Genomic DNA, 13198 nt, shown 5'->3' with positions numbered 1-13198 from the left:
AAAAGATGTAATACAAGCACTCATCACGAAGGCCCGACAGTATTTGATCAAACACCACGGGCTTCAGAATGCCGCTGGCACGACCTCTTATGGGCGCACGCAAGCACAGACTGAAATAAATAAATAAATAGCTCTTTGCTCATATAGAATCCCCCAATTTATGAGATTTCCCCTGCGCAGCGCGCTGCACCGATGGGCGGTTTAGCTCCACCCCCCCCACCCCCCCAAATCGCATCCCAACAATTCTACAGCTGATCGTGCTCGAATCACCCGCCGATGATTTTTTTTGTAACTTTCTCCAAATTAAGTTTGTCTGGGAATGCGAAAGGCACGGGGTTCCTATTGGGTAACATTGCCAAAGTTGTGTCCGCCCCCCCCCCCCACATGACCCCCCTCGCCCGCCCCACCCCGCCCCCCCGATTGAACACGTGGCGAGTCATTCAGAAGCAGGGTTCAGACATCGACATTTTTTTATTCACAAGCGCGGCGATAAATCAACACGCGGTCACCCCCCCCCACATCAAACCAACATGATGCAAGTCCCCCTCCTCCTCCTCCTCCCGCCACCAGCACTGGGAGTGAGCGCGGCAATTGTGATGATGATGATGATGGGGGGGGGGGGGGGGGTCCGAGCAGAGGCACGCGGAGACATTTCGGATATTTTTGTTGTTGTTGCCAGAAATGTCGCGCCATACTCGTCCCATCAACCCGCGTCGCGCAATGCCGTTGCATTCGGTTACAAGCGTCCACCAGCGTGTGGATGTGTGCGCGCGTGTGCCTGTGTGTATGCGCGTCCACGCGTGTGTCTAAGTTGGATGTGTGCCTGTGCGTGTCTGAGTGTGTGCGTGCGCGTGCGTGTTTATCCGTGTCCGCGTTTCAGTGTGTGTTTGCCGTTCTTACGTGTCCGTGTGTATGTGTCCTTGCGTGTACGCGTGTCGTTGCCTATGCTGGATCTCTGCCTATGTGTGTCTGAGTGTGTGTGCGTATCCGTGTCTGTCTGTGTGTCTGTCCCTGTGTGCGTCTTTCCTGTGTGTCTCTGTGAGTGCCTATGTGTATCTGTGTACGTGAATTGTATATACTGTATATAACATCTGTCCCTGTGTGTGTGTGTGTGGCTGCGTGGGCCTTTCCTGTCTATACGTGTGTCTGAGTGTGTGTGCGTCTCCGTACGTGTGTACGTACCTCTATGCTGCGCATTTACCTGCGTCTGTGTGTGTATGCGCGTCTGGTCGTCCTCGTCTGATGCACCTGTGTAATTGCTCAGCGCTCTGTGCGACGAAACACCGCGACGCGAGTTCGATTCCCACTCACAAGCCAACATCGGTGACCAGATAAATGAACGCCTAGGTCGACTCAGCCGCAAATGAGTACCTGGTACAAGTGTGCAAACGTCGGCATTGGGTATACAAAGGCGGCCGTGCGTGGGTGCTGGCCACCCACCTCCGCGCGTCTCCGCGCGGGCCACCATAGGCGCTCGCTAAGAGCACTTACCCCAACAGTCTGCTAAACAGAAGCTATACGGGGCATCTCTGCCTTTGTGTTTGCGTGCAAGCAAATCGATGATTGGCGATGGGGAGCGGTGGCGCACCGCACTGCGAGCCAGGCGAGCCGGGTCCGAACCCTGCACCCTGCACCCCATCGCTCGTGCACAACATCGTCAGCACGCTCGATCCGCACCTGTCACGGGCCTCCCTCGGGTTGACTCGGCCTTAAATGAGCGTCCGATGCGGCCTGTGAAGTGGGAACGTCCGGCCTGTAGGCTGCGCGCAGTAGCTGCACAGGACGAACGTCGTGTGTCCGTCAGGCATCAACCACGGCGACCGCGTGGCTGTCGTCGTGGTGATAACGCGTCGCGACTTTCATGATTCGATCGCGAACTCTCGAATTCCTTGCTCGCCACGAGTCTGCCGTGATAGTCCAGCGGCCGGTGGGTTCACGCGTAGCCGACACAGCTCACACACACACGCGCAGCAACCCCCGCGACTCTGACGCTAGCGAACAGCAAGGTGCGTAACAGCACCGCATCCTCCGGAAGATATATTTTTTTCATTCCTTTAAAGTAAAACGAAAAAAACAAGATGCGTCTTATAATCCGGTGTGTGTGTGTGTGTGAGAGAGATATTTGTACAACTTTATTGGCACCGGCCACACGTTTTGCGTGTGCGTCTTACAAACGGGACCAGCTATGCCCCCCCCCGCCACCCCTCCCCCTGGTATGCTCATTAGCGGGCAGCTATGTCACACGAATTATAGCCCGAGGAGCAATCAACTTCGATTGAAAACACATTAAGCGTTCGAGTTGTGCGGCGTATGCGTTGCGCATCGTGAGCCAATTACGCAGAGGCGCATCCTACGACGGAGGAAGAAAAAAACAATCCGATTCGTCGTTGCCAGTGCTGCGCATTGTTTAGCGAGCATGACTGTGAGAACAAATCCCTTGAACTCAAACACGCGTCCACATAAATTAGCGCACAACCACAGGTGTGTGTGTGTGTGTTGTTGTTACTCTTTGGTTCTGTCGGTAAAGTCACGTAGGTATAAAATAAAATAAATTAAATCACGACGTTTCGGGCGCAACACAAGCGTCCGTCATCAGGTGGGACAACCACAGCAAGAAACAATTGCTGAAGTGGGCAAAAGGGCTGCTGCAACAAGAGGCTATCTAGATTGTGTTGTTGTTGTTGTTGTGTTTGCGTGGGGAACGGTTAGCGCGCTGAGCTACGAACCGGGGCCGGCAGAAACCCGGGTTCGATTCCCGCTCACGGCCAACACCGGCGACGATTGTCTGAAACGGTCGTGGGCCTCCCCTAGGTCGACTCAGCCGCAAATTAGTATCTGGTGCGGTGTGTAAACATCGCGACTCGGAGAGACGACGGTGGCAGGGCGTGGTGCTGGCCACCCACCCCCTCGTGTGCCGTGCCGGCCTTCATAGGTGCTACTCGCTAACAGCACTTGCTCCTATTGTCGGTTAAGGCGAAACGAGAGATTTAGTCTTCGTGTCTGCGCGTAAGGTTCGGTGTGGGTAGCGGTGGTGTAATTAATTGCTAGCGTACCGCGGTTCGAACCCGATGACCCGAGTTTTGTTCCCACATGAGATCCAACATGTGGCGAATATTTGAACCGGTCCTGGGCCTCCCTATGGGTAGACTCAGCCTCGAATGAGTAGCTGGTGCTACGTGTAAACATTTGCATTGGGGGAGACAAGGCAGCCGGGCGTGGTTATTGATCACTCACCCCCTCGAGTGCCATGCCGGCATTCATAGGTACTCGTTAACGGCCCCAAGAGACTGTTAAAGGTTATACAGGGGATCTTTGTCTTTGTTAAAGTTCGGGTGAAATCATAGAACGGCACATTGTGTCCTAACGCGCGCAACCAAATAAATTATATAATAGGCAATGTTTCAGGCAACGAGCCTTCTTCGTAGCACATTGAATAAAAATCACGAAAAATCACATAAATAATTGCCATTGCCCAAAACTCGGTTAAATCTTTTTTTTGTTTAAACTTTTGAAGGCAGTGTAATTTAGTTGTTGGTCCCCCCCCCCCCCATGGTCACATCGTTCCTGTGCGCACCGCTGCCAATGCAGCAGCATCCCCGAATGATTGCTGACACGCTCATGAAGCAAGCCTGGCTCTGCCGATGAGACACTCGGCGTCGAAGTCGGTCCAGAGTTTGCTTGCGCGCATCGATGGCTCATAAAATGATGCACTCCAAGAAGGGATGGTCTGTGTGTGTGTGCATATATACACACACGTACACGTATGCGAATGAGACGTATCGTCTGCTTATGTGTTTTGTTTCGTATTCTGTGTTAGCAACACAACTGCCAGTGGGCTGTGGGAGGAGTGCCTATCACCATTCTACAAACACAAACCAACAACGCAAAATAAACTCAGCAGTCTTCGTGATGCCAAGCGGTGTACAAAGTACAACAAGAACCCCCAGCGGATTCGCCAAAAAAAAAGACGGGAAAAACTATACATGTCACAGGCGACGTTTCGGGCAATGGCCCTTCTTCATGGCAGAGAGAATGTAACTAAATTGCCTAAAACGCGTGTCCATTAGCGTACACTACAATCCCTGCGCTCCGTGCCTCCTCGACCCGCACAGTGTGGGGAGACCTTCATTTATGTCATGCGTACATATATTTAACTACAAATGAATGTCTGTTCGTTATCCAAAAATGCAAATATCCCCTTTACAGCCTTAACAGACTGTTTGAGCAAGTGCTGTTAGCGAGCACCTATTTTAAGGCCGGAACGGCACACGAGGATGTGGGTGGCCAGCACCACGGCTGACCGTCGTTGTCTCCCTAGTCACAATGTTTACACAACCACACCAGGTATTCATTGCAGGCTGAGTTGACCTAGGCGAAGCCCAAGACCGGTTCAGACAATCGTAGCGCAGTGCGCTATCCACGGCACTACCACTCCCCACGTTCATTTTACAGCCGTTCCCGACATTGGACAGCTATGAAGGTCATTCTCTTATATATGTTACGTTTTCATTCATGGGCAGGGTCTCTAAGTTGGTCAATCGCGCTGCGCTACAATGTAATGCATGATATATGACGTACGCTGCGTTATAGGGCCATGTCCATGACGTACGCTGCGTTATAGCGCCATGTACATTACGCAACACCATGTACCTAGCGCACGCTATATACAAAACGTACGCTGCGTTCTAACGCTGTACGTATATAATGCCACGCTGCGTTGCAACGCGATGAAGCAACTATGCGTGTGCTGTATTATACTATATGTGGAGCGGTGGTGCATCGGTTAGCACACTGCGCTACGAACCCGGCGACCCGAGTTCGAATCCCGCTCACGGCCAACACCGGTGACGATTGAGGCTGAGTCGACCCTGAGTATGTACCCGGCGCAGTGCGCAAACATCGCCAGTCGGGCACGACGCTGACCACCATCACCACCACCACCCTCCACCCGGCCGCCGTGTACCGTACCGGCCTTCATGGGTGTTCGCCCACAGAACTTGCCCCGAAAGTCCGTTAAGGCTATACGGGGGATCTTTGCCTTTGTGTGTACGATGCGCAGCCGAGTTGAGCGCCGCCGTTGTGCGAGAGTGATTACAGAGCGAGAGGCACCCGCGCCTCTGGGCGCAATAGGAGGGAGCGAGGGGGCGCTAACCCCCCCCTCCCCCCCCCCTTGTATTTAGGCGCAAAAAGCCGAACAAATTAGATAATTTGTTTCATGATCGATGTGATTTCCCCGTAATTAGTTGCGAGAGGAAGGCGGTAAACAGCGACTAAATGCTCAAAACTTTATTAATTAAAATTATCTCTCATTGCGCGCGCCCAAGTGCTTTATCTAATTTGCCATCACGGTGAGCAGAAATTTTTTAATATTCCGAATATCCAGCATGCCCCCCCCACAACATCTCCCACGTTGCCCCCCCCCCCCCCCCCCGCGTTGTACGGGAGGCATAGCCTTGAGTGAAATATTTCATTTTCTCAATTACCAAGATAACATCGGGCCCAGAACTATGACTTTAATGTGCCAAGCTGCCAATTATCGCCCCGCAAAAAAGGGCTATTGCACCCACCCCGAACAAATTGTGGCGGCTTTTTTTGGTGGGGGGGGGGGGGGGAGAGGGAGGGTGGTGTTAGTTCCGTCTCTTCCCAGCAGCCCCTCCTGAATTCCGAAATCCAATTTAAATCCCAGACTTTCACCCAAGGCCCTGTACTTTGTTTAAGATTGTAATTTTCGGTCGCTACCGACCGCTTGGGCGATATACATTTGCATGTTAAGTGGCATCCCCCCCCCCCCCCATTAATCTGTCTATGACGTTCAATTGGCGATAAGCGACGCGCCCCATTGCGAACACGCACGGACGCATTTGCACATCAAACCTCCAGGTTTGCACGCTCCCTCCGTGATTCGTAATCTAGTAGCGCCCTCCCCGTATCATCAACGCGGCGTGCGCAAAAACACGGACAGATACACGGACACACTTATACATGTATATGCATTCTTTTCAACAAAAATCAATGAGAGATATCCATCAGAGGGAGTCTGATAGTTGGGGGGGGGGAAGGCGTAGTAAGGGGGGGGTAAGATTGGAGGAGGTGGAGGAGATTCTGGAGGACTCAGCCAAGAGTAGATGGAGATTTAATTAGGAGATTTTAGAATATTGAGCACTCTTGCTGTAAGGGGAATCTTTTTTTTTTTCAAATGCACACAAAATACAGATCAGCTGCGGACGCGTGCCAATAAATTGTCGTGGTCATCTTCACGTGAGCGAATGAATGGGAATCCCACTCGTGATTGATTTGTACTCAGGTGCAGTACTCACATGAGGAGGTAGTAGTCATCATGTGAGTCCTACAGGTGAGCCCTACAGGTGAGTACTACCGCAGTGAACGTGCACTGCGCTCGTATCCACGTGCGTGGGCTAGGCTTGGCACATCCGTGCGAGGTACAAAACAAACAAGACTTTGTTACCCGAGGAATTATTAATTTTTTTACGATAATAATTACCAATATTATCAGTTATCATACACATATGGGTGGGTTGTCTCGGGCACAAACACTCGGCGACGATGGGAGCTAAGTTCTGGAGCTATCGGCGTGTTGTTGATGGGGGTGCGAGTTGAGTTCACACCGCCTGTGGATTACGAGTCCCTGCATCTGCGTGCTGTGTTCATGTCCTGCGAAAATACTCACGGATGCGTAACTCAATTCGCGTGCTAAGATACAGGAGCTCGCTGAGTAAGCCGGCGTTCCCTATGTTTCACAAACAAAGTACACACTCGTATATACTAATAATAGTAATCATGACGATACACACGCTCACATTAACGTGTGTAGACAAACGCAACACGATGTATGCAACGTAAACGTTCAGCTTTCTAATACAAATGCATGACAAGAAGCTGCCTGCGATAATTCACCCTCGATTCCGTGGACAGAACGACGACGTGGCAGCAGCAGCAGCAGCAGAAAAGGAATGGAACTCGTGACCGAGACAAACGCACCACCGGTGATGAGATGGAGCGATGAAATCAGCTGCTGCCGTGTGCAGTGGGATTATTATTAACATCGCGCGGGGGGTAGCGAGAGATACGGCGGTGGGTTGGGATGAGCCCTTTAACCAGCAGTGCATTGACCATGGCTGATGATGATGATGCTGACGATGGTGCTGATGATGATGATGACGATGACTTTTGAAGACGACCCTTAGTAGCACCGTCAATGAATCCCCGTGGCACTGGCCGGTGCCACGGGGATTTACGCTTTTAGTTGCGACGTTGAGCTCTTAAAAAAAAAAAACAGAATTACGCGATTAAATTGTGGAATCATTGCAAGCGATCACATGTTTTTTTTTGTTGCCAAATGTAAACCGCGTGAGTCGCGAGCTTCTGTGCCTGTGTGTTTGACAACTCGCTTTAAACGCGGGGAGTAAGGAGGAGGAGGAGGAGGGAAGGAGGGGGGGGGTTGCACTTTTGCTTTTAGCTGCAAAAGGCCTCCTGCGAATTGTCAGTGATGAGCACAAACCACCGGGGTACATCCGTCGGTCTGGCGGTCTTCGATGACGCACAAAGACAAAGATCCCCCGCGTAGGCTGGTGCGGCAAGTGCCGTGAGCAGGCCGACTATTCTAAAAGGCCCGAACGGCACACAAGCGGGTGGGTGGGTGGCCAGAACCACGCCCGGCCGCCTTTGTCTCACCCAGTGCTGATGTTTACAGACCACGCACCGGGTATTCATTTAAGGCTAAGTCGATATACACACATGTATATATATATATATACACTCTACATACACATAAGCACGCATACTTTCACGTATATAGAGCAAAGACAAAGCGAACGATCTCCATCATAGCCTTTTGAGACACTTGAGGCAAGTGCGCTTATCGTACACATTCGTAAACAAAGACACAAACTTACACCGCCACATACACAATGCACTTACGCACACACATATATATATACAGACGAATACACGCACAAATAAATATACATACACACACACATACACACAAAACACACACACACGTGTTCTTATACATACGTACACACGCAAAAACACGCACAGTTACACACATCCAATGCACTTTTACACATGCACATATATACACCTACACATGCATGCACGCAAGTAAATTATTACTTTGCTTGATATAACGCCATTTACTCATACAAAGACACCCCGTGTAGCCGTGAGCAGACTGTTGGGGCAAGTGCTGTTAGCGAGCACCTACGAAGGCCGGAACCGACACGAGGGGGTGGGTGGCGAGGCACACACCGTCCCGTCTTTGTCTCCCCAGTGGCGATGTTTACGAATCGTATCAGGTACTCATTTTTACGCTAAGTCGACCTAGGGGAGGCCCACGACCGGTTCAGATAATCGTCACTGGTCTGGGCCGTGAGCGGGAATCGAACTCCGAGCGCCGGGTTCATAGCGCTCACTAATACACACGTACAAAGACAAAGATCCCCCGTAAATATATACATACATACACGTATACACACGTGCGCACACGCGCATAAGCGGCGTGGCGATTAAAAACATCCACATGAAGCGTGAAAGCACGAGAGTGGATCAAGCGTGGACAAGCTCACTCTCACGCACACCGAGACAAATATCGCACGTGTGGCCTCATACGCTGTTGGGGGGAAGTGCCGGTCGTGAGAACATATTGCCACTCACACATACAAACACACAAAATTGCCCCGTAGAGTCTCATCGACTGTTGGGGAAAGTGCCGGTCGTGAGAACATATTGCCACTCACACATACAAACACACAAAATTGCCCCGTAGAGTCTCATCGACTGTTGGGGAAAGTGCCGGTCGTGAGAACATATTGCCACTCACACATACAAACACACAAAATTGCCCCGTAGAGTCTCATCGACTGTTGGGGAAAGTGCCGTTAGCGAGCACAAATTTCCACTCACACAAATGACATGAGAAGACGTTTCATTGGCATTGTGTTTGTAGCCATTTCCGAAATAATTAGAATTCACATACTCTGGTTATTTCGGTAAAGTCACGTAGGTAGAAAAATAATAGATCACGACGTTTCGATCGCAACACAAGCAATCGTTATCAGGTGGGACAACCACAGCAATAAAAAAAACTGCTGAACGACCTGTCTTTTGTGTTTCATATATATACACAAATGTCATACGCGCGTGACTTTACAGAGTTAACCACGCGTAATAATTAATTCATGGACATCTGATTTGTAAACCACAGCAAAAGTCTGAGATTGTTTTTTTTCTAGACTAGCTTCCTAAACTAAACTCAACTTTATTATTTCACCAGGTAATGCTCACTGAGCTATGTAGCTCTTTTTCAGAAGCGACCTGGCCACAAATGATAGCTCAACGAAGTGGCTTATCACGTGGAACTTTTTTGCACCCAAATACTCCAAACGCGCGTTTCCCGACAGAGCACGGAGCGGTGGCGCGGTGATTGGCGCGTTGCGCTTTGAAACGCGGGCACCCACGGAGTTCGATTCCCGGTCACATTTTTCGAACAAAAAGTAACGAGCGGTGTGTGTCCCTCGCCAGCTTTCTCCACCAACCCGCAACTCACCGACGTGGCGATGTATGGCCAAACAACCGCCACGGCCAACACGGCTTGCGGGAGGGTGATTCGTTCGGCTTTCATTCACCGAGTAGTTTGACACATGGCTCTTAATGACAATTGTTGTTGTTGTACAGTACAGTACGAGAGAGATATCATCCTCGTCCATCCTCCACGATTCATCTCCGGGCTGCAGCTCGCAACGCGTTCGCGCGGCACGACTCGACGAGACGGTTTTTGTTATCACATTTCTCCACGCTGCCGGCGTTATTGAGATCCGGTTGTGATCGTCCTTGTAACACGGAGCTGCTTTAGCTCAACGGGGTACTTACCCGCAGAAAGAATATCGTCTTAAATGTAAATTGTCGTCGTTCACCCCCCCCGCCCCACGCCGATGAGCGCCGCGTTTAACGAAGGCGACATCGGCGTATCACGCAGTGACACATGTGGTGCCGACACTACTGGAGATATGTATTTGGCTCGTACGTTGAAGGAATTGCGTTCGACTCCCATTGAAGATGCAGGCATCCTTCTGTCGAACACTCACATGATGCGATATATGTTTGGTAGGTTACCACCGCGTCCTCGTGTTCATGATCGCCGTTCTCAACACGATATCGTCCTCACACGCTTCGGTGACATTCAACAAAAAAGCGAAATGTCAGTGAACGCGATGAATGTGTTGCGTGTGTGCGCGCGTGTGCGTGCGTGGAGATGCGGCGTTGTTGTTGTTTCATTCGGAGGAGCGGTACCGCAAGTCGTTTAATGCCTAATTATCCAGCTTGTATCGATAATGCGGCGTCAATGTCTTTATCGTACTCGTTGGTTCTTTCGCTAAAGTCACTTTTCCGAAGGAACCAAAGAGTATGGATTCCTGCAGTCACGAAAGCTTCAAATCAAGATTGTATTTATCGTATCCATTACATCTAACACGTGGGCATAACGTACGAAATGTGTACATTCTTAAGCGACACCCTTTACAGTATTCAAAGACACACATTCTTCCGTATGGCAAATGCTGTTATAGAGCACCTATTAAGACCGCCGTCACGGCGCACGATTGTGTGGTGTGGCCTCCACCAAGCCCGACCGCCTTTGTCTCTCCCCAGGCAGTTCTGACTTTACACACCGCAGCGGGTACACATTAGAGTCGACCTATAGCGGGGGGGGGGGAGGCCTAGGGCAGGTTTTGCTGCTCGCCACTTGCCACTGATGTTAGCCGTGGTCAGTCATCGGACGCGTCCGGTTGGTTTGTAGCACAATGTTCAAACTCGTGCGCCACCGCTCCCCCCACAATGTACATGGAGTAAAAAGTACTGCACGCGAGGCAAAGACGCACGGCACGCCGCAGATCGTGCGCGCCAGGTACGCCCGCAACTCCCGGCTAGCACGGTTGGCTACGTACGGCGCAAAAAAAGTTCCACATACATCCGTATACACACGGTATTGACGATATACGTACACGCATACAAAATGTTCACATTAAACGTTCGGCTCGGTGTGTGTGTGTGCGTGTGTATATATATATCCTTTAGAATTACACAGTGCCTCGTAGCGGACATAGTTCGTACACAGCACACAGCACACACACAGCGCATATGTCGTATGCATTGAGGATACGCATTGAGTTTATCCTATTGACACTCGCACACACGCGCACAGACTCCAACCCGACAGCACCGGCGACAATGACAGCACGTGTGCCGCACAGCGACCACGTCGTGACACCCCCCTGCACAACCCCCGGGGCCTCGGCTCTCACCTGGGTATCTGTGGCCGAGGTATCTGTGTCGATTCAGCAGCCACGGGTAGAAAGTCATGGGGTCTCGCTGCGGGGGTCCGAACAGAGGATGAGAATGCTGCAGGTGGTGGTGCGGAGGCAGCGCGGGGACTTGAAGGGGACCCCCAGCCGAGCCGGGGTGATGGCCGGGGTCCGAGTAGAGCAACTCGGCAGGGTGAGGGTAGAGTGCCCGTGCCGTGGGCTGCGGGAACGCGGGCACGAAGGCGGCGGCTGCCGCCGCGGCTGCAGCGGCCGCCGCGGCTGCCGATACGGACGCCGAGCTGTGGTGATGGTGCTGCTGATGCTGGTGATGCTGATGATTATGACTGCCGGCGAAGCTCAGGGCTGCCGGCCGTAGCGGCGCTTCGTGCTGCTGTTGTTGCTGTTGCTGCTGCTGCTGCTCTGATCGGCTGGTGGGTGCCGGACAGTCCTTCGCCACCAGAGACTCGATGGTAAAGCAGCGCTTGGTGGTCGCCGGTTGAAACATGTTGGGTGCAGGGCGAGACGGGGCTGGAGGAGGAGGAGGCGAGTCGCTCGCTGCCTCCTTTCCCTCGCCACGTCTGTCCGGCGCTGGTAGGGAGGAGGAGTAGTAGGAGGATGAGGGGGTGGTGGGGGTGATGCAAAGACGCAATACGGCCCCGGCGCAGTTTCTATCTCATGTCAACCCCGGCGAGCTTGACGATGTCTCCCTGCAGCGCGCGTGTCTCTGGCCGTGCGCGTCGTCTGCGAGCTGCGCACACATGCGTCAGCCCGACTTGAGGAGGAGGAGGAGAAGAGCCCAATCGATGAAACGCTCTTTGTGGATCGATGACACAACACTCTTCTTGTTGCTCGCGCGCTCGCTGGCGCGGCGAGCGAGCGCGCTGCCAGGTCGCCGTTCGCGACCCCTTGAGGAGTGCGGCTCCCTTTTTATAGGCAGCCGATGCAGCGTCCGCGGCTGTTGTCACTGTGAGTGTTCGAGTAGTCGCGGTCGTGATAATGTATCGGCGACTTTGCGCGTGTGCGCGTGTGTGTGCACACGTACTTTACAAGCGATGGAGTACTCGAGTGATGTGGACTGCAGCAGCAGGGAACGCGCCTGACTCCGCCTGTGTCTGTGCGTGTCTGCAAAGATCTCTGTGTGTGCGTGTGTGTCTCTACGTGCGCGCGCGTGTGTCTACGTGCGCGCGTGTGTCTCTGTGCGCCGAAGAGTGTGAGTGCATGTAATCCGCAGTATACCTTCGCGTATCTCCGTGTGAAGTATGCGCGCGTGTGTGTGTGCGTCTCTCTTCGTACGCGTATCGTTGCGTGTCGCTCTGTGTATGTGTAAGTACGTGAGCGCGTGTACCTATCTCTGCGCGTGTGCGTGTGCGCGTGTATCAGTATATGCCTGAGAGAGTGTGTGTGTGCGTGTGCGCGTGTGTGTCTTCGCGCGCGCGCGTGTGTAACGCGCACGACAAGTCCCAAGTACGCAGGCTTCGCTCACCAACCACCACCACCACCAACCACCGTCACTGCTACAAAGCACTTGAGCATTTAGTCCGACTACCGCTCGCCACAGACTCGCTGTCGAACCGCGGACCGCCCTCTCGCCGCCGGGCCTCGCACAACTGAAGCCGAGCGCGGTGGCGATTTCAGAGGGGAGCGAGCGAACCTCTTCCTTCCATATCTGCGCGGTCGCCTGTCGCCCGAGTCGGGGGGGGGGGAGAAAAGTTGCGCGCGCACAAGGCACGGAAGGCGGGTCCCTACAACCCCCCCCCCCTCTCCTCCTACTCCTTCCCCCCCTTCTCTCTCTCTCTCTCAAAGCATGATCTCATTAAGCGAGGCCAGGGCGGTGCTGAGCATAGATTAGTGCGCTGATTGGTCACTATTACGAGGGC

General features: G+C 52.5%; 1 protein-coding gene across 1 annotated transcript in view; it reads right to left on the bottom strand.

Annotated features, from left to right (window-relative positions):
- The window catches only part of LOC133343410 (homeobox protein EMX1-like), a 51347-nt gene extending 38358 nt beyond the window's left edge, over positions 1 to 12989 (bottom strand). The window contains exon 1 of the mRNA XM_061552991.1: positions 11322 to 12989. Coding sequence (XP_061408975.1) covers positions 11322 to 11826 — 505 coding nt within the window. The 5' untranslated portion in view covers positions 11827 to 12989. The remainder of the gene's footprint in view (positions 1 to 11321) is intronic.
- Positions 12990 to 13198: the final 209 nt, after the last annotated feature.

The sequence above is a fragment of the Lethenteron reissneri genome, chromosome 17 (genome assembly GCF_015708825.2).
Source record: "Lethenteron reissneri isolate LAM-NWPU_2019-01 chromosome 17, ASM1570882v1, whole genome shotgun sequence".
NCBI lineage: Eukaryota > Metazoa > Chordata > Hyperoartia > Petromyzontiformes > Petromyzontidae > Lethenteron > Lethenteron reissneri.
Note: the sequence above shows the minus strand (reverse complement) of the source record. Positions and strands in the feature narration are given on the sequence as shown.